This window comes from Chanodichthys erythropterus, chromosome 4, assembly GCF_024489055.1.
Source record: "Chanodichthys erythropterus isolate Z2021 chromosome 4, ASM2448905v1, whole genome shotgun sequence".
Lineage (NCBI taxonomy): Eukaryota > Metazoa > Chordata > Actinopteri > Cypriniformes > Xenocyprididae > Chanodichthys > Chanodichthys erythropterus.
In genome coordinates, this window is record NC_090224.1 from 15016299 (window position 1) to 15038290 (window position 21992).

Sequence of the window (21992 nt, forward strand, 5' to 3'; positions counted from 1 at the left end):
TCTTCAAGTTCAGCTTACTGAAGTCAATAAGTGTTGCCCACAGTAGTGTGTTTTGGTGAGTTTACCTGGTTCGGGATGTGCAGGTTGAAATCCAGGCCACACACAAACTCTGAGTGGTGCTCCAGAGTCTCCAGCAGCGGCTGGCTCTTGGAGTAGTCCCAGAATCTGTGGACGCAGAGCAGCAGAAGGCAATCATGCTAATTGAATGGCTGTTTGTCTTTTCTGACAGGGCAGAGGCTCAAAGCCCTGACGCAGCCCTGGCTCACCAGGCCCCGACTGATCCATTCAGCAAATGTAATTAAATCACCTCTGAAAAAACCTCCCTGTCTAAAGAAAAACATTAGGCAGGCATTAATACTAACATTGCCATAGAGAAAAAGTGAAAGATATTATTTATAAGCACAGTGGGACGAAAGCTGCTCAGGGTGTGGACATCTTTAGACAGATGCTGATATAAATCACCAATGAGGCATCACGCATGTTAAAGGTTCAGAGGGCACTAAAAGTGCCAAAACTTCACTCTTCCACAAAGCCACAATGTAACTTGTGCCAAATTACAAGGATTTCACCCACAATCAGTGCAGAGAAATGCAGTTGACCAAATAAAACTACACAGAGCTGCACGATTAATCGTTAAAAAATTGCAATATCGATTCTTGATGGGGGTAATGTATATTAAAGGTAACATGACGAAATCAGATTTTTTTTCAAGTAAGGAGTAAAGTAGTGTGTTATTTTTAAATTTACAAAATATCTGAGATACTTTTTCAAACAATTAATTCAAGTTATTTTGTTTTCCAATTTATTGAATGACATCTCTCTTATCCCCATGTAAATAGAAATTGGGAATAAGTGAAGAGGCGTTGTGTGCGCTATGTAAACATGATGACTAGTTCTAGACTACATTTACTCATTTACTTCTCCTGCATCCTTTTCTTCTGTGTTCCAGAATGGCAGCACAGCTGAAAGGCTTGTTTGTTTGAACTGCACCCTCTACTGTACAGGTGTGAATTTGCATTTCCTTCAGGCTGATTTATTTCACTTTTGGCATGAAAGGGCCTTTACATTTGCCAAAAAATAGAACTTTTTTGTTGTTATAAAAACAGACAAACAGTCCAGCCCAGATGAGAAAAAGTAATACAAAAGTAATGTAATGCATTACTTTCCAAAAAAAGTAACTAAGTAAATACAATTAGATACTTTTTTAGAGAGTAACGCAATATTGTAATGCATTACTTTTAAAAGTAACTTTCCCAACACTACCTATACAATCTTATTCCTAAACAATTCAGCTAATTATTAAACCTTTGAGAATATGATCACCGAACATCCAAATCTGCGCTGGCGCTGCTTTAAGTTGTCAGGAATGAAATAGCTTCACAAACAGACTTTTCAAACAAAGTATGATAAAAGTTTTGAATATAAACACTGATGTCTATGGTAGCGATCAGTGTAGAGTAAATCACCTTTTGAAAGTAACTTGATGCTTCAAATATAGATTGTATCGATTACATTGTTACGCCAGTAGGTAGTCACTGTGGTCACTGAATCATTCATTCAAGAGATTTGTTCAAAAATGCTGATTCATCCAGTAATGAAACAAGTGAGTCATTGAATTGTTCATTCAAACCGATTTAAAAAAATGAATTTAAATTAATTAAATATTTTTATATAGACTGCAGCAATTAATATTTTGTCACAATCTCTAGTAATTCAAGTTATTTTGTTTCATTTTCTCTATTTTAGTTTTTCTTTTTTTAAACAAAAAAAATCACGATTCTCAATTTATCCAGAATTTTGCAGCCCTGCAATTAAGACAACAAAATCAAATGCAACTAAATTAAAATCAGTAAGAGTACAATATTGTGACAAATGTTTTTTGAGATTACACATACTGAGAGAAATTCACTGTCAACACCAGACTACACCTGATATGTGCAGTTCACATTTTGTGAAGGCGTGTATTTTGATATTCAGATTCAGAACATTGTTATCTGCCATACGTCATTTAAAGCAATGCATCAATCTAAACAAACTGAAAAAAGCGCATCTGAGTGAAAGCAGAGAACAATACAGCGAAATCAATATCCCAGCTTAATTAGTTGTTAAATAACACACAGAAAGACAATTTTCCTTCTGTACAGTACCCCATATTTGTATGTGCCGTCATAGCAACTCAGAAAAGCCAGCTGTTATGAATGAAAGAGGACACCTTATCTCCTGTAAACGAGACCTGACAGATCTAAAAGAGTGACTGCGTAGACTGGGTTAAGTAAACAGCTAAGTGTGTGTGTGTGTGTGTGTGGCAGCAGGTGGCTCACATGTTCTTTTGAACACAAACCCTTCAAAAAGGCTTTGTATTTAAATAAACACCCTTTTCTCTTAACTGCAAGGGAACAAAAAAGATTCACGTTGATCCTGTGGAAATAATTTCTAGTAATTACCTCAGCATTATGACAGTTTACTCTGAATGTAAAACTAATTAAATGACACCTTGGTCAAGTACGAGCGCCTGTCATTCAAATAGCATATTTCCTGTGATCAATAGAATTGATTTCTATGAAAGCAAAACCACAAATACCTGTTCTAAAGCAAATTAACTATAATTTATGCTAAATGAACTGAGAGAATGACAACAAACTAAAAGTTGAACAAATATCATATGGATTTTCTAAAGTTACTAAGGTACAGTAATATAGCTCCTTGTGCAATTCGTATAGGGCCATTCACACCGACTGCGATTTTATAGAAAATCTTATCATAAATAAGATGTATTGCAGGTTGAAAATGAGATGTCATTCAATTTTTACAACAAATATATAAATTGTATATAAATTGTTCTCCACTGACTTCACTCCCATTGGTAGTCATCGCAAGATGGGCTTCTTGCTTTAAAAACACGAGACACATGTCAGCTAAGAACAGGCTACAATTCACACAGGCTCACCAAAATTGGACAATAAGAGTAGGGCTGCACGATTAATCGCATGAGAATGTCATGCGTGTTTCATCAGTAAAGCCGGTTCTGTGATTAGCGGTAAATGTCCATCACCTGCTTTCAAATGGAGCGGCACTTAATATACAGAGCCGTAGTTCGCGGACAAGCTACGCAATATCGTGTTCATAATCGAAGGCGATTCATCTGCGATTATGAACACGATATTGTGTAGCTTGTCCGTAAACTACGGCTCTGTATATTAAGCGCCGCTCCATTTGAAAGCAGGTGATGGACATTTACCGCTAATCACAGAACCGGCTTTACTGATGAGACACGCATGACAATCTCATGCGATTAATCGCGCAGCCCTAAATAAGAGATTAAAAAAACGTTCAATATTCAGATGGTAGGGTCAGAATTTGGCATAAACAACATGAAAGCATGGATCCATCTTGACGTGTGTCAATGGTTCACGCTGCTGGTGGTGTAATGGTGTGGGGAGATATTTTCTTGGCACACTTTGGGCCCCTTAGTACCAATTTAGTATTGTTTAAATGCCACAGCCTCCCTGAGTATTTTTGCTGACCATGTCCATCCCAGAGTTCCCATCTTCTGATGGCTTACAGCAGAATATCACACTATGTCTCAAAGCTCAAATCATCTCTTTCTTGAACATGAACATGAGCATGAGTTCACTACACTCAAACGGCCTTTACAGTCACCAGATCTCAATCAACAGAGCAGCTTTGGAACGTGAGATTCACATCATGTGCAGCTGACAAATCTGCAGCAAATGTGTGATGCAGACCAAAATCTCTGAGGAATGTTTCCAGCACCTTGTTGAATCTATGCCACGAAGAATTAAGGAAGTTCTGAAGGCAAAAGCATGTCCATATATATATATATATATATATATATATATATATATGCTAATTGAATTTTAGCATTAAAATTTTCACTCAGATTGTAATACTTAAAATAAAAATTTTAAATGAAAAAAAAAAAAAAAGAAGTATCAAATTAAATACAAATGAAATGCATATATAGCATTTTTACTAGTGGTCTCAGACTCTCCCCACCACATACATTCATTACCATTATATTAGCTTTTTGGATGCATGAATAATTTAATACATGTTTTTTTTCTTGTTTTTATAGGGATCTGGGTTGTATATAAAGGTTTGGATTATTGTACTACACTAATTCGCAGTGTTTATTTACTGATTGTCCGGCACATTTAGCCTCCCGGCTTAGATAAACAATGTTTAAACAATAAGCTGACTAGCATCATTGGAAGGAAAATCAAACTCGCCTCTAATAAGACCACTGCTCAATGTGCAAGTCAATTCTCATTTTAAAAGCTTGTCAACACAGATAAAGTACTCTGTGTAATCTTTCTCCAACAGCCAAGGTAAAGATCAGCTGTCACTTTGTAAAGACAATGACCATCCATCCCTTTATCAATTATGGGGCTCACAACAGAACAGACTAACTAAGGAATGGAATGTTCCAGGTTCAATACAAGTTAAGCTTTATTGACAATCACGCTGTCATTTACCACAGTCACATGTCCTTTAGTATAAAAAACAGAAATGTGTACCGGTATTTTTGTTAAAGCACTTAATTTTTATATACAAAGTGTTATCTAAATTATACAAATTATGTGGTAGAGCTTCATTGAACTTGGAACATTACTAGATGTCTGGCAGTAGCATAAAGTCATGCTAATTCTGAAATGCAATGTCAGACTTCTGTTAACTATAGTATAATTAGTATGTTCTTCAAAGGCCTAAACATATCTATCAGACTTAAATCACAATTAAAGGTTATTAAGACTCCGAGGGTATATTTGTATAAAACTAATTTGTGGTTCCTTAATCCAATTACAGCAACTAGGCAGCTAGCAAGCTTGGAAATAATAAAGCCAAAATTGGCTTTTGCTATACTACAGTGATTTCTGCTGATACGTCCTTGACGGCCCTATTAAAGATCATTCTCCCTATGCAAAAATGATCTCCACGCTCAATAAAAATACAACCATGCACTAACAGAATGAGCCCACTGCAAAAGGGAATAAAACAGTCTACCCTGAAATGAGATCAATGGCTTTTACAACCCCGTTTGATGGCAAAGGCATCAGTTCTTCTGCAAGCAATGCAGACTGCCATTCATCCAAAGTGCACTAGGAAAGATCACCTCAACATGGATGAGTAGATTTGGATAGTTCAGGGAAAAATTTGTAAAGGTTCTTTAGAAGCCTTACTGTATTTTTGAAGGAAGTGCTCAGTGTAAGACTGCAAGCGGATATCATTTCTCTGTTTAAAGGAAGGAAACTCCCACAGGAAAGAGAGAGAACAATAACATAGCTCAAAATTGACTCATTGTTTGACTCATTGATGAAAATTGAATTCATCCCATCATAGAACAGTTAGTTCCAGTCCTCTAATTTGCTTGGACAATTGTGTGTTAACTGCCTTGTTGTAGAACTGTATATAAGAAATAGCATGATTGCAAACATGCTGTTGTGTTGATAATCAGAAGAACAGAACAGATGCATCTGTAATCAAACTTTTTGCTTACCTGACTGTGAAATCATACGAGCAGGACGCGAGGACGGTCTTGTAAAATGGGCAGAACTAAAAGTGACAAACAAATGAAAGCAGAATTAATATACAGTGGCTGCTGAAAAAATCAATTGATGTACATGCTGATATCTTTATCAATAGACACTGCATTAAAATGTGACTTTGCATATGCTGTATTAATACCACAGCTGAATGTGGACCAAACCCTTTCATCATTTGATAGATAGTATAAACAGCAAAAAACAATGTTTAAATTTCTGCTATACTATTTGTTCTGTTTTCAGAGTATGCAGTAAGTGTCACAATCATGTTTAGTCTCTGACTTGTTTAGTTTTCATTCTTACGGTGTATCTCAATCAGCTCCCTTGCTCAGAAGTCAGGGCAATGATCAGGGATTCGGCCATTTTAAAGGGTTAGTTCACCCAAAAATGAAAATAATGTGGTTTCACACCCATAAGACCTTCATTCATCTTCGGAACACAAATTAAGATATTTTTTATTAAATCCGATGGCTCATTGAGGCCTGCATTCAAAGCAATGACATTTCCTCTCTCAAGATCCGTAAAGGTACTAAAAACATATTTAAAACAGTTCATATAAGTTCAGTATTTCTACCGTGATATTGAAATGCGACAAGAATATTTTTGATAATAACGACTTTTCAACAATATAGTGATGGGCAATTTCAAAACTTCAGAGCTTTGCGAATTGAATCAGTGACTCAGATCTCCTATCAAACGGCTAAACTGCTGAAATCATGTGACTTTGGCGCTCTGAGTCACTGATTTGATTCACAAAGCTCCGAAGGTTTTAATCAAAAATATTTTAATTTGTGTTCTGAAGATGAATAAAGGCCTTACGGGTGAGTAATAAATGACATTATTTTCATTTTTGAGTGAACTAACTAGGGCTGCACGATTAATCGCATGAGAATGTCATGCGTGTCTCATCGGTAAAGCCGGTTCTGTGATTAGCGGTAAATGTCCATCACCTGCTTTCAAATGGAGCGTCACTTAATATACAGAGCCGTAGTTCGCAGACAAGCTACACAATATCGCGTTCATAATCGCACATGAATCGCCTTCGATTATGAACACAATATTGCGTAGCTTGTCCGCGAACTACGGCTCTGTATATTAAGTGACGCTCCATTTGAAAGCAGGTGATGGACATTTACCGCTAATCACAGAACCGGCTTTACTGATGAGACACGCATGACAAACACATGCGATTAATCGTGCAGCCCTAGAACTAACCCTTTAAGGTCTCTCTCAATCACAAAATCCTACCAGTGCACTGAAACGTTCCCTCTCTAAAAAGTCCCACAATGCACAGTGAAAACCAGGGAGCGTCGATGCTCCTTAATGTTCCGCAACTCACTACACATAATGACGTGATAAATGTTTTTTAAAATACAAACCATTAGGTAGCACTTTATTTTACAGTACGTGTACTTTCCTGGTACATATGTAGTAATTATGCTGTACGTACAGGTAAAAGAGTGGTAACACAAGGTACTTACCTGACATGTATGTACATGGAAACTAATAAGAAACACTGCTGTACTTTCCAATGGTACATACATGGTAATTACTTTGTACCTATAGACAAGTGTTGGGTCATAACAGGTGCTTACTTATAGTGTCCGTATATGGTAACTAATAGACACATTACTGTACTTACTAACAGTATGTACATGGTAACTACGTAGTACTTACTGACAATTGTGGGTAATAACAGGACCCCCCCCCTAACCTAAGTAATGTATAACTTACACATTAACTAACTGGCATATTCACTAGTACATTCATAGTAAGTACATGGAAATAGGACTGTAAAATAAAGTGCATCCTTGTACATAATCATTACATATGAATTACCAGCTCTTACCAGTGGTCAGTTGCATAAACTGCTTAGACTAGTCTTAAAACTAAAGTCATCTATTATTTTCTTCAAGACTGGTACTAACTTTGTAAAGTCAGTTACATAAAAAGGTAGATCAGTCTAATCAGAAAAGTAAGACTGATTAGCCCTAACTAAGAGCTAGATCTTAAGTCACAGTCTTAACTTAAAGCCCAAGTTTATGCAACCGGCCACAGGTGTAACTTACACATTAACTATTTGGTATATTCACTAGTACGTTCATAGTAAGTACATGGAAATAGGACTGTAAAATAAAGTGCACCCTTGTACATAAACATTACATAGGAATTACCAGCTCTTTAACCTTTGTAATAATAAGCTTAAGCATATTAACTAGTAAGGACTGCAAAATAAGATGCACTATTGTGGAGAGCAATTTAGCATTAACAGTGTATAAAACCCTAAATAAAGTACATACATAGTGCAGCAAAACAATTACTTTATTTATTGAGAATTACGTTTTTAAAATGGCATCAGTAAGAAAACACTATTTGGTAAGCCTCTGTTTTGTACTGTTGTTAACATGCACACACTGCAAGTAAGTGTCCGTTATGTGTGTCCACACTTGTCTGTAAGTACTACATAATTACCATGTAAATACCATTAGTAAGTACAGTAATGTGTCTTGTTAGTTACCACTGTAAGTAAGCACATGTTATTACCCAAAACCTGTCTATAGGTACAATGTAATTACCATGTATGTACCATTGGAAAGTACAGCAGTGTTTCTTATTAGTTTCCATGTACATACATGTAGGTAAGTACCTTGTGTTACCACTCTTTTACCTGTATGTACAGCATAATTACTATATATGTACCAGGAAAGTACACGTACTGTAAAATAAAGTGCTACCCAAAAGACAGTCGTTAATCATCGAGTTAACTATACACATTATAAAGATTCAATGGTATACATTTTGAATTGGGTTATTTGTGTTTTTTTTTTTTTTATAATATTATTATGTATAATACTTATTAAAAATGGAGAAGAAAAGCAGAACTGAGCAGTCTGGTTTGAGGTGTGAACATATCCATTTACATAATTTATTGCAATTATGAATTTATTATGATTTAAAATAAAATGGTCAGTGATTTCCTAGAAATGGTGACATTGGATATTCCCCACTAGATCAGGCAAAATCTACACTTGCTAGCAAGCTAAAATTATTTGATCAACTTAAAAACGAGATCTTTGAGATCTAAACATTTCTTTTGACTAACTCTCCTCCTGCCTGAGTATCTTAGCTGGAGAGGTTCATCACAAACATTGTCATGACCCTACGCTTCCTAGTTTTTCATAATCTGCAGAACAGTAAATGCAAAAGACAATGAATGAACCTCTTCATCACTGATACAGTATAAGATGACACAATAATCATATAAAAAGAATAAACAGTGTTCATTTCAAAGCTATTTGCTATCATTACATTCAGGAACACACAATCTCATGCTTCACAGCCCTCCTGTATTCCCAGTGCAATAATAATACTGTGTTCGTAGCACCTTATTTCTCACATTTCTATATTATCTGAAAGCTGAGAGCAAAACCATTAACTTGAAACAACTTGTGATTTCACCCTGACCAAGCTGAAGTGGGCTTTATTCCCACAGCTCCAATTGGAGATACAAAGTTCCTCATGTGGAAAAAAAATCAGATGGAAGGACTATGTGTGTATGTTTTGTTCACAGGTTTGGCAGCAGACTGGTCAGGTGCAAAGTGCACTGAACTCTTGAATCAACGTAACTGCTGACTGTTTGGACACTCGAGCGCTCGCATTTTCTCCAACTCAATTACACAGATTCCTAAAGATAATCTGTTTATATACGGAAATCCATAGCTGTCACATACAGTACAGAAATAAGCTTTGAGTTTCACACAGACAGAAGCTGCTGCAAGCCTCATTAATGTTCAACAGACTTGTTAAGTTAATTTAAGTCAAAGCAATGACCAAACTAATGAAACACTGAACGCAGATGTGGTAAGAGTCTTCACCCTTCATCCAGCTGAGTATTTCAAACTGTTATGTGATTTTACTCTATGGCCCCCTTTATATAAACAATGTTTGCATGGTCCTTGAAACCACATTCAAGACACTCGTCTGGAAGAAATTGAGGCCATCAAACTAAAAATACCTTTACTCTGCGGATGGCGTAAGAATGGCCCATCATTTGAGCTACAGGATTTCGGATGTTCCTTAAGTCCCACACTCGGAGGCTGCAGTCCACGGATCCAGTGACCAGAACATTCTGAGAACAGAATAGAAATGAGAGGAATAACAGAGATAAATGTTTTGTCCACAATTCTATCATTTCAGATCTTTTCTAAAAATAATTGAAAGACAATATAAATTGTAACTTTTGAACAATAGTTTGTTAATACTTTAAATTATTTTAAAACTTAAAAATAATCCTAATATTGTTTAATGTGCCATTTGTAGGATAATTTCCTCAAAAAATAAAATAAAAAAATAAATAGTAATAGCAAGAAATAGTATAGCAGTATACCATTTTGAACATACAGTGGCATGAAAAAGTATGTGAAGCCTTGCAGAATCTGTGAAAATGAGAATTATTTTAATAAAATAAGAGGGATAATAAAAAATGCATGTTATTTTTTGTTTAGTACTGTCCTGAGTAAGATATTTTACATAAAAGATGTTTACATTTAGTTCACAAGACAAAACAATAGCTGAATTTATTAAAATAACCCCATTCATAAGTATGTGAACCATTGATTCTCAATACTGTGTGTGGTTACCTGATGATCCACAACTGTTTTCATGTTTTGTGATGGTTGTTCATGAGTCTCTTGTTTGTCCAGAGCAGTTAAACTTAGCTCTGTTCTTCAGAAAATTCCTCCATCTCCTAGAGATTCTTCAGTTTTCAAGCATTTTTGCATATTTGAACCCTTTCCAGCAGTGACTGAAACACGATGCATTAAGAGTCGGGGTGTGAAAACTTTTGAACAGGATGAAGATGTCACAATTTTTCTTATTTTGTTTAAATATCATTGTTTCTCATTTAGTACTGCCCTTCGGAACCAACAGAAGATACTTGCATGTTTCCCGGCAGAAAAATTAAGTACAATTTACATTGATATTTGAATTCAAAAGTTTTCACCCCCGGCTCTTAATGCATCGTGTTTCCTTCTGGAGCATCAGTGAATGTTTGAACCTTTTTTAATAGTTGAGCTTGAGTCCCTCAATTGTCCTCAGTGTGAAAAGATGAATCTCAAAATCATTCAGTCACTGCTGGAAAGGGTTCAAATATGCAAAAAATGCTTGAAAACTGAAGAATGTGCAGGAGCTGGAGGAATTTTCTGAAGAGCAGAGCTCAGTTTAACTGCTCAGAATAAACAACGGACTCATGAACAACCATCACAAAACAAAAAAAACAGTCGTGGACCATCAGGTAACCACACACAGTACTTAGAATCAATGGTTCACATACTTATGAATGGGGTTATTTTAATAAATTCAGCTATTGTTTTGTCTTGTTAACTAAATGCAAACATCTTTTATGTAAAATATCTTACTCAGGACAGTACTAAACAAAAAATAACATGCATTTTTATTATTCCTCTTATTTTATTAAAATAATTCTCATTTTCACAGATTCTGCAAGGGGTTCACATACTTTTTCATGCCACTGTATCTAATTCCTAAACAGATGCCTAAATATTAACATCACATTATATCTATTTTCCTTAAGTGCTCTGAAACAGTTTGCTACAATTATATTAAAATATATATATGACCCTGGACCACAAAACCAGTCATAAGGGTCAATTTTTTGAAGCTGAGAAGTATACATCTGAAAACTGGATAAATAACATTGGTGTCTGGTTTGTTAGGATTAGACAATATTTGGCCGAGATATATCTATTTGGAATCTGAGGGTGCAAAAAAAATTAAAATATTGAGAAAACGTTGTCCAAATGAAGTCCTTAGCAATGCATATCCACTCACAAAAATAATTTTTTGATATATTTACAGTAGGAAATTTCTTCATGGAACATGATCTTTACTTAATATCCTAAAGATTTTTGGCATAAAAGAAAAATTTATCATTTTGTCCCATACAATGTATTGTTGGCTATTGCTACAAATATACCCAACTCATGACATAAAGTATCATAAACTGTGTTATGGAACTCAAATCCCATTTGTGTCCACAGACAGTGAATGAACTGAATAGAGGAAATGCTCACCTGGTCATATTTGCACCAATCACAGCTGAGGGCTTCAGCCCTGTGTGCAGGTATGGCCAGCCTGCAGGATCCCGCTTTCACATCCCAAACACGCAGTGTCCCGTCCCCTATAGCAACAGAGATGAGCATCAATTCTCAAGCGTCAGACCTTTAAATCTTCTAAAATGCGACAAAATTTCTCATATAAATTTCCGGTTTGCAATCTCAGCAGAATCCTCTGAACCATGACATTCATTTCAAGGGCCACTTGCACTCAGCATGAATGGACCCAGGGCAAGGCGCTGAGGGAACTTTCACTGGCCAGTCTTCTGTACGCTGCACGGGCCACTGATTTCTACAGGGAATTTCTCGTCGTTTTTTTGACACCTTTTATCTGACCTTCTTCTTGGAGCACAGCATTTCTATTCTAAAGTAAGCAGTAAATGGTCCAACCACTCACTTTTTACAAGTCACTAAAAGGTGCAATGTTAGCAGTATCTACAAACCACAGCAAAAGACTCAAGATTCATTCACCAGGGGATTCTCTATATGGTGCAAGAATTTAAAAGCTGATTAAGTATAAATGTAGAACTAACAAAATTTGTATATGATCCCTATAAACCACAGGTCCCACTTTGAATAATTAGGATGTCCCATTAATAACTAAATTTCATGCAGAAACTTAAAACATTAAGTAAGCATTATAAACACATACTAACCATATTAATGCATATATGGAATGCTCACAGACATTAATAATTAATATTTTATCTTTAAAGTTGGGATGAAACCGAAGATAGTCATTTCTTCCATATGTTGACGTATATCTGAGTGAATGGCTTCTTGAACAAGAAAAAATGTAGGGCGGGACTTGATTTTGTACATAGGGAATTGCTTGGATGGTTGTGGTTAGATAATGCTGTGATGTCATATGAGTGTCAGGTAGTTCCGCCCTTATGCCAGTAAACACATCATCAGAGAAGAGAAATATGTCACTGCAAGAAGAAGAGGAAATTATTTTGATTAAAGGTTACAATTTGTCTAAAGTGACTTTAAGACCATTTAAAAGTATGCTAAGCCAAGCATCTCTATTACTATTGTGAACAAACCGGCAAGGTATTAAACTTTGGTATCCATCTCATCTTTTGCGGCACATATATGAATGATACCTCATATAGCAACACACTAGCTGTTCCCTCTGCATACAAACCAAGTCTGGAGTAAATACATCCAAAAATATGTCTCAATCCTTAAAACGTCATCAAAATACATTGCATTTATTGATGAGCTAATAGATTGCCATTTAAATGAATAGCCCTACTCTAGTTAATTACATCTCAGGAGGCTTATGCCAATGACTATTGTAACCCTTATTGATTTGGTGATCTGCAACTGATGGAATAAATAAAAGCCACTCTGAAGTGCGACCCGCAGGGAGTTCCTGCCTGAGCTGCACAGTCACAATAAATTAAGCCTATCACATAAACACTTTAAAATACTCTAAGAAGATTTAAACAGAGAAGTGGTTTTATAAAAATGTCAGAGAATCTAAACTATGGGCCCTATAGATATGATTATTATTAAAACAAATTTCAGTTTGTTTTTTTTTGTTTTTTGTAATTTAAATCTTTGCTGTGCCTGTTGCCTACATCATTTATTTTTAAAAATATCTTTCAAATGCTTTTTATGTATTGTTTTTATGATTTTACCCTGGTCACAGATGCAGACTTTGATCTTAAAATATGAAAAGCCACCATTATATATAAAATTATGATAATCTTATTTAAATCCTCAGCTAAGATCTTTAAATCACAAGGCACTACCACTCCAGCTCCAAAAGCTGATGAGAATGTCAGAAAATGAGGCCTCAATGTGTAGGAGGTAGCTTGTAGATGGAAGTAAAAAAAAAATTCAAGGTTTTGAGGAAGATTAATTACGTCAATATTTCAGTGAACTCAAGTTTGACAACAACTTTGATATGTGATCTGCTTTAGGCACTTCTATTTTAATTATAGCAGAACAGATCTCTTACTAAGATTGTTGGCATGTAAGCGTTTTGCATTAATGATTTCACTGGCATCCCTGTCAGAGAAGCCTCTTGCTATCACTGCATTGAGAGGGAGGAGGTGAAATCTCTGATAAGGGTGGTGCTGAAATTTTCTCTTCAAAGCACAGAAGCACTTGTAGGCCCTGTTCATTACATTGTCAGATTTAAACTACTATATACACATATGATACAATAGCAATATGTATGCATACACATTTACATATTATTACAATTTAAAGTAACTGTTTTCTATTTTAATATATTTTAAAATGTCATTTATTCCTGTGATGGCACAGCTGAATTTTTGGCATCATTACTACAGACTTCAGTGTCACATGATCCTTCAGAGATCATTCTAATATGCTGATTTACTCCTCAAGAAAATTTCTTATTATTATCAATGTTGAAAACAATTGTGCTGCTTAATATGTGGGTAATTTTTTCAGGATTCTTTGATGAATAGAAAGTTCAAAAGAACAGTTAAACTGTGTCAGAAAAAAATATAAGCAAAACATGGTCAGGTCAAAGTGTCTGAATAATTTTCCTGCATATATATATATATATATATATATATATATATATATATATATATATATATATATATATATATATATACATATATAAAATAGAGCCTGATGTTGTTACAGATCCCTTGTTTCCCTGGACTCCATATCCCATGATCCTCCTGTTCTCCTCACCTGCACTCACTTCCCTCGTCAGCTCCTCATCATCACAGATCACCTGCACCTGGACTCTATTGTTAGCACTCCCTTTATATGACACTCACTCCCTTCACTCCTTGTCCGTTCTGAATGTTGTTTACTGTATATGTTGGCGTTCCTTACCTTTGTTTGATTAAAGTTCTATGTTCATTGTGGAAATCCGTATCAGCCTCATCTCTACACCAGCATATCATAACAGAAGAACGGACCAAAAACTTTGGATTTCCACAGTATGGAGACTTTCACCAGCTCCCTGGCCCCTGCTCCTCCAAGGCCTCTCTCCCATCTGGCAACTGGCGATCGGCTCATCGGGCTTCTTCAGGTGGGTCGTTCGCTGGAAAGGTATGTGGAGGAGTTCGTTGAGCTTGCTTTCTTGTCTGACTGGCCTGAAGCATGTTTAATCTCCCTGTTTCTGGATGGACTGGACGACAACACTATCCGTTTTGATGAACCTGTTTTTTGTTTCTCCTTAAGCGACACTATCAATTTAATTTTGTGGTTGAATGGCTCCAATTTCTTAGTAGAAGAGGTTCAGGATCAGTGTTGTCGTCCGGTCCATCCAGAAACACGGTTGGCCGGGCCAGTCAGTCAACCTCCGGCTTCCTCCGCATACCGCTCCAGCGAACTCCCTGCCTGCCCCAGGCTGGACCCATATTCCGCTACTGGGCCCAGTAAGCGGAGGAGGAGGAAGAAAGCGGCCCCAATGTCTCCAGAGCCCGCTCCAGTATCTCCAGAGCCCGCTCCAGTATCTCCAGAGCCCGCTCCAGTATCTCCAGAGCCCGCTCCAGTATCTCCAGAGCCCGCTCCAGTATCTCCAGAGCCCGCTCCAGGATCTCCAGAGCCCGCTCCAGGATCTCCAGAGCCCGCTCCAGTATCTCCAGAGCCAGCTCCAGTATCTCCAGAGCCAGCTCCAGTATCTCCAGAGCCAGCTCCAGTATCTCCAGAGCCAGCTCCAGTATCTCCAGAGCCAGCTCCAGTATCTCCAGAGCCAGCTCCAGTATCTCCAGAGCCAGCTCCAGTCCCCACAGAGCCAGCTCCAGTGCCTGTGGGGATTTTAATTGTATTTGAGGGGATGAAATGGCCCTCAACCCCAGTCTCCGCCGAGCCAAGTTCTCCAGTCTCCTCCGAGCCAAGTTCTCCAGTCTCCGCCGCCGAGCAAAGTTCTCCAGTCTCCGCCGCCGAGCAAAGTTCTCCAGTCTCCGCCGCCGAGCAAAGTTCTCCAGTCTCCGCCGCCGAGCAAAGTTCTCCAGTCTCCGCCGCCGAGCAAAGTTCTCCAGTCTCCGCCGCCGAGCAAAGTTCTCCAGTCTCCCGCCGCCGAGCAAAGTTCTCCAGTCTCCGCCGCCGAGCAAAGTTCTCCAGTCTCCGCCGCCGAGCAAAGTTCTCCAGTCTCCGCCGCCGAGCCAAGTTCTCCAGTCTCCCCCGAGCCAAGTTCTCCAGTCTCCGCCGCCGAGCCAAGTTCTCCAGTCTCCGCCGCCGAGCCAAGTTCTCCAGTCTCCGCCGCCGAGCCAAGTTCTCCAGTCTCCGCCGCCGAGCCAAGTTCTCCAGTCTCCGCCGCCGAGCCAAGTTCTCCAGTCTCCGCCGCCGAGCCAAGTTCTCCAGTCTCCGCCGCCGAGCAAAGTTCTCCAGTCTCCGCCGCCGAGCCAAGTTCTCCAGTCTCCGCCGCCGAGCCAAGTTCTCCAGTCTCCGCCGCCGAGCCAAGTTCTCCAGTCTCCGCCGCCGAGCCAAGTTCTCCAGTCTCCGCCGCCGAGCCAAGTTCTCCAGTCTCCGCCGCCGAGCAAAGTTCTCCAGTCTCCGCCGCCGAGCAAAGTTCTCCAGTCTCCGCCGCCGAGCAAAGTTCTCCAGTCTCCGCCGCCGAGCAAAGTTCTCCAGTCTCCGCCGCCGAGCAAAGTTCTCCAGTCTCCGCCGCCTACGAGCCCTCAGCTCCAGCCGCCGCCGCCGAGCCCTCAGCTCCAGCCGCCGCCGCCGAGCCCTCAGCTCCAGCCGCCGCCGCCGAGCCCTCAGCTCCAGCCGCCGCCGCCGAGCCCTCAGCTCCAGCCGCCGCCGCCGAGCCTGCCGCTCCAGCCGCCGCCGCCGAGCCTGCCGCTCCAGCCGCCGCCGCCGAGCCAGCCGCTCCAGCCGCCGCCGCCGAGCCTGCCGCTCCAGCCGCCGCCGCCGAGCCTGCCGCTCCAGCCGCCGCCGCCGAGCCTGCCGCTCCAGCCGCCGCCGCCGAGCCTGCCGCTCCAGCCGCCGCCGCCGAGCCTGCCGCTCCAGCCGCCGCCGCCGAGCCAGCCGCTCCTAGTATGGTCTCTGTGATTGAACTCTCCAGCCCAAAGACTGTTTTCCCTCCCTGCCTCCCTCTCCCGCCTCCTCCAAGTCATGTCTATACTGCACCTCCACCTCAAGCCCCCTCGCCCAGATCTCCACCTCGGACCTCTGGGCGATTACCTTCACCCCGGCTCCAACCTCCCTCTGCTCCACCGTTGCCCATCAGTCCTCCAGCTTCACCAGTCTCCATCCTGCCTCCACTCACACCTTGGTCATTCATCAGCCTGCCCTCCCCTCTGGACTTCACTCCTCCGTCTCCGCTCCGTCACTCCGTCCCTCGGATTCAGTTGGCCTCCTCACTCCCCCCGGTGTTCACTTTGTTGTCTGTCGTCTGTGTTCTACTGCGGCCTTCTGGAGCCCCGGCTGCGCTTCGGTCGGCGGAGCCTTCGGTTCCGCCATCACCCGCCAGTCCTTCAGCGACGCCTGGGCTCAACGCCTCGAAGGCTTCGGCTCCTGACCCGCCATGGCTGCCCGCTGCACCTGACCCGCCATGGCTGCCCGCTGCACCTGACCCGCCATGTATGCCCGCTGCATGTCTGCCCGCTGCACCTGACCCGCCATGGCTGCCCGCTGCACCTGACCCGCCATGGCTGCCTTCGGCTCCTGACCCGCCATGGCTGCCTTCGGCTCCTGACCCGCCATGGCTGCCTTCGGCTCCTGACCCGCCATGGCTGCCTTCGGCTCCTGACCCGCCATGGCTGCCTTCAACCCCTGACCCGCCATGGCTGCCCACGGCTCCTGACCCGCCATGGCTGCCCACGGCTCCTGACCCCCCATGGCTGCCCACGGCTCCTGACCCGCCATGGTTTTTGGACCTGCCCTGGAGACCTCCACTCCAGTTTACTCCTTCCCCTGCTCCGGTTTGAGGTCTCCAGGGCGCCCGCCCCCCTCCCGGTTGTTACATCTACGGCGCGAGGACGCGCCTACCGGGAGGGGGAGGTACTGTTACAGATCCCTTGTTTCCCTGGACTCCATTTCCCATGTTCCTCCTGTTCTTCACACCTGCACTCACTTCCCTCGTCATCTCCCTATCATCACGGATCACCTGCACCTGGACTCTATTGCTAGCACTCCCTTTATATGACACTCACTCCCTTCACTCCTTGTCCGTTCTGAATGTTGTTTACTGTATATGTTGGCGTTCCTTACCTTTGTTTGATTAAAGTTCTATGTTCATTGTGGAAATCCGTATCAGCCTCATCTCTACACCAGCATATCATAACAGATGTGGGATATTATGAGATTAACAGAGTTTTAAGAGAGAATTTTGTTTAATATTTCTAACCAGAATTTTATCATTACTATTTATTTAAATATTCATACAATGAAATATGCCAACATTACATTACACAGCATGAACTAGCAAATACTGTGTATTTTATGTCTCACCAAAGATCTTCAGGCTATGCTAGTTTGGAGTCATGTGGAGGTACTGACGTCATTGTCAATGCAAAGACTGGACTATTTTAATGTATTTTAAGATATCATTTATTCCTGTGATGGCACAGCTGAATTTTCACATGACATCTTCAGTTTCACATGATCCTTCAGAAATCATTCTAATATGCTGATTTGGTGCTCAAGAAACATTTCTTATTATTATCAATGTTGAAAACAATTGTGCTGCTTAATATGTGGGAAATCATGATACATTTTTTTCAGGATTCTTTGATGAATAGAAAGTTCAAAAGAACAGTTAAACTGTGTCAGAAAAAAAAATATTCTTATTCTTATTCAGATAACACTTGAGCAAAACATGGTCAGGTCAAAGTGTCTGAATAATTTTTGGTTCCAAAATTTGATCAATTTTACTGGTAGTCCACTGTATGAAGATTTTTTGGGGATAATGTCAGTTTACTTTATTTTGCTATCCTCACTTACATAAATGAACTATAGAGTCCTGCACACACGCACACACACATTTTATATATATTATGTTAGGGCTGTCAAAATAACGCGTTAATTTCGATTTATTAATCTGAGAATTAATCCATTCCATATTGACCTTTGAACCTGGAGCCGTTCTAGCCACCATTCGACTGTAAAATGAAGGAGGGAGTCGAGTGCTGCTCTGACGGACAGAACGAGCAGAGCTCCTCCCTCGTGCGCGCAAGCTCTGTTCTTCTTCAAACAAAGTAAGCACCGTCTTTGCACTCTCTCTACCTCACACATAATAATCTAAATCAACTGACACAATGCTAAAAGTTCGTAAGACCGAATCCATGTTTCACGAGGCGCATTCGGAGAATGTTTTTCCTGAATAACCGCTGGGTGTGAATAGTGCTCAAAAGAACGTCACCTCATCTTCTCTGACAGGCGCCCTGCACGTGCAGCTGACATAAACCACACTTTCAGTAAACAAAAAGAAAATCCTATCCAGTGGTGAAGTGTTTTCTGTGTTGACAAATCTTTTACGATATCCTAATAACAGTCGTGATTCGCACGCAACACATCAACGTCCGCTAATGTCCAATTCGCAACCTAATGACTCATTTGAACAGATTAATTTTAATGAATCATGAAAACAACTGATCTGTCCACACGGTCTATAATGAATCATTTACTCGAACAACTCTGAAATGAGAACATAAGTGTACTTACCCCATTTACCAAGAGAGGTTACTAAAATTAGCCTTAATAATCCACAATATTTTCAGGTTATTTAAATGACAATGTGTAGTAAATTAGGCCTACCTATAAAATCAGTTAGTTTAGACTGGATTGAGGTGAAACCATAGCAAAGCAAGTTGTTGTTAGCTAGGTGCATTCAATTGTATATGGTAAACAATTATATTATTAGTTAATATAACTTCTAAATGCTACTTTTTAATACTTTTCAGGTTTAGCAAAAAAGCATCTTCTCTTACAAAGCTATAAAATCACTTTTTTTTTTTTTTGCAAAGAAGGCAAGAAAGAATTACAGTGAGAGTGACGGGTACTTTATTGTCAGTATCGGGCTCGCAGATCACGTGAGTAGGGCACTTTTTAATGTTTGTGTGGATGACCATGTCTGTCACCACCGAAGACCATTTTTGATCCAGGAAAAACCCTGCATTGATTCATTTGAATTTAAATATTTAATGCTTTCATAGCAAAAATTATGTATGCGATTAATTTAGATTAATTAATCACAGAGTTTATATATATATATATATATATATATATATATATATATATATATATATATATATATATATATATATATATATATATATATATATATATATATATATATATAAATAGAGCCTGATTTGGGATATTATGAGATTAAGAGAGTTGAATTTTGTTTAATATTTCTAGCCAGAAGTTTATCATTAATATTTATTTAAATATTCAGACAATGAAAAATGCCAACATTAGATTACATAGCATGAACTAGCAAATACTGTGTATGAACATCAGGCTTGCAGAAAGTTAAAAAGTCACAACCAGCCCTGAAAAACAGCTTGAAAGTTGCCATATATTGAAAGTGAAAACCTGATGTTGGCTTTATGTTATATGCTTACATAAGTGGTTTCTGTGATGAGAAAAGCCAGCATATATATAACTTAAACATCTTTGCTGAGGCGGCATTTCATGGAAACCGCTTGTCCCATGATCACATACAGTATTTGCCACGGAACTGGGATTTAGTATTGATTTTCAGACACACCTCATTACACACATGGTGTCAACATTTAATAGCAAAAGAAAAGGGTCCTCCATCAGCACAGGAGCGTGTTATTCTTACTACAGCTCCTGAGGAGGGTTCAACTCAATATAAACCAACATGAATGAGGTTTTATGCATATGGTCTCTCAAGGAACCATAAATGGGATTCATGTGTGTATGTGCATTCAGGGCTAGTCTTTAATGTCTGATGCACTATAAAGGGTGCTTGACTCTTTGTCACCGTTCATGCATAAAATGCGTTATAAAGGGATGCATATCCCCTTTGGTGTGCCATAGAATAAAGTAATTAATGTTTGCCATGACGTGAGGGTAAGTAAATGATGGCACAATTTTCATTTCTGGGTGAACTATTAGTTTGAGACACTGAGACTCTGAGAGCACATCAACAGTAATGCTGTCGCACACGCACCGTCCGTGCGGTCTCGAAATTTGGGCTGCACGCGGGCGGGGTGTGCGGTCGGCCACGAGCCCTCCGCATGACGTAATTTTCGTCATGCGCTGGACAAACGCGGATGGCTGAAGTATACCCGGGGCTTAAGTGGGTGCTGCAGGCCCAAATGTGCTGCTGATAAGATCACAACAGAGCCATTTGGAGCTGATGAACTCTGGGATCTAATGGCAAGGCCTGCTGGTTTGAGCTGTGTGGTCACCAATTCCTGCTACTTCTAAAAAAGATGTGTGCTTGTGAGACCCTTGTGAGTCTTTCTTACACAAGTACGCACAGATCACTGTGCAGACTTGAGTACAAAGCTAAAAAAAAAGAAGAGCAATCATCCAATATTATGCAATCATGATTATGCAGATATTTCTAATATGAATGTACATTAGTACATTTTCCCAGCACAAAAATGTAATCAAAACTAGCCCAGTCTTTTTTTTTTTAATTCTACATCAAAAAACAGATTGCCAATTCAGATTATGCCCAAATAAAAGCATATATTACTATTTTCTGTTGAGAAGGGAATTTAGATACATGTTAGGGGCACGATTAAAGGGATAGTTCACCCAAAAATGAAAATTCTGTCATCATTTACTCACCCTCAATTTGTTCTAAACCTGCATGAATTTCTTTCTTCTGTTGAACATAATATATATTTTGAAGAATGTCCATTAACAAACAATTGAAGAAAGAACTTCATTCAGGTTTACAACAACTTGAGGGTGAGTAAATGATGACAGAATTTTATATTTTTGGGTGAACTATAACATTAACTTTACATTTGTGCTGTTTTTGTTAGTTAATTGTACTAAATTAATACATTCAATTAAAATTCCTAATCAAAACTAATTATATATATAAATATATACATTTTTATTAAAGAGCATTAGCGAGCTGAAGAGGATGATGAAAGCTCACTGTTGACCTCATGGGGTGAATGCTGGTACTGTTGAGGTGAATGCTTTGGCTAATTAAAATAAAACACAACCTCAGTCTGTATCTAAATTGTTTTTCTGCTAATTATTTTGTGAAATGCTGCTACATGTCTCAACACAAGCTGTATTTCTATATTTATTGAAACTTCTAAGTTGTTCTTTAGTGTATAATTTGCCTGTGATGCAATTTTAATGAGCCAAACATTACATCAAAATCAAAACATAGCATATATGCAAA

At 39.5% G+C, this 21992-nt stretch overlaps 1 protein-coding gene across 1 annotated transcript in view; it reads right to left on the reverse strand.

Annotated features, from left to right (window-relative positions):
- The window catches only part of pex7 (peroxisomal biogenesis factor 7), a 29986-nt gene that overhangs the window by 5408 nt on the left and 2586 nt on the right, over positions 1 to 21992 (reverse strand). Inside the window, exons 6-9 of the mRNA XM_067383173.1 lie at positions 11657 to 11763; positions 9580 to 9693; positions 5519 to 5574; positions 66 to 165 (exon numbers count right to left, since the gene is read on the reverse strand). Coding sequence (XP_067239274.1) covers positions 66 to 165; positions 5519 to 5574; positions 9580 to 9693; positions 11657 to 11763 — 377 coding nt within the window. The remainder of the gene's footprint in view (positions 1 to 65; positions 166 to 5518; positions 5575 to 9579; positions 9694 to 11656; positions 11764 to 21992) is intronic.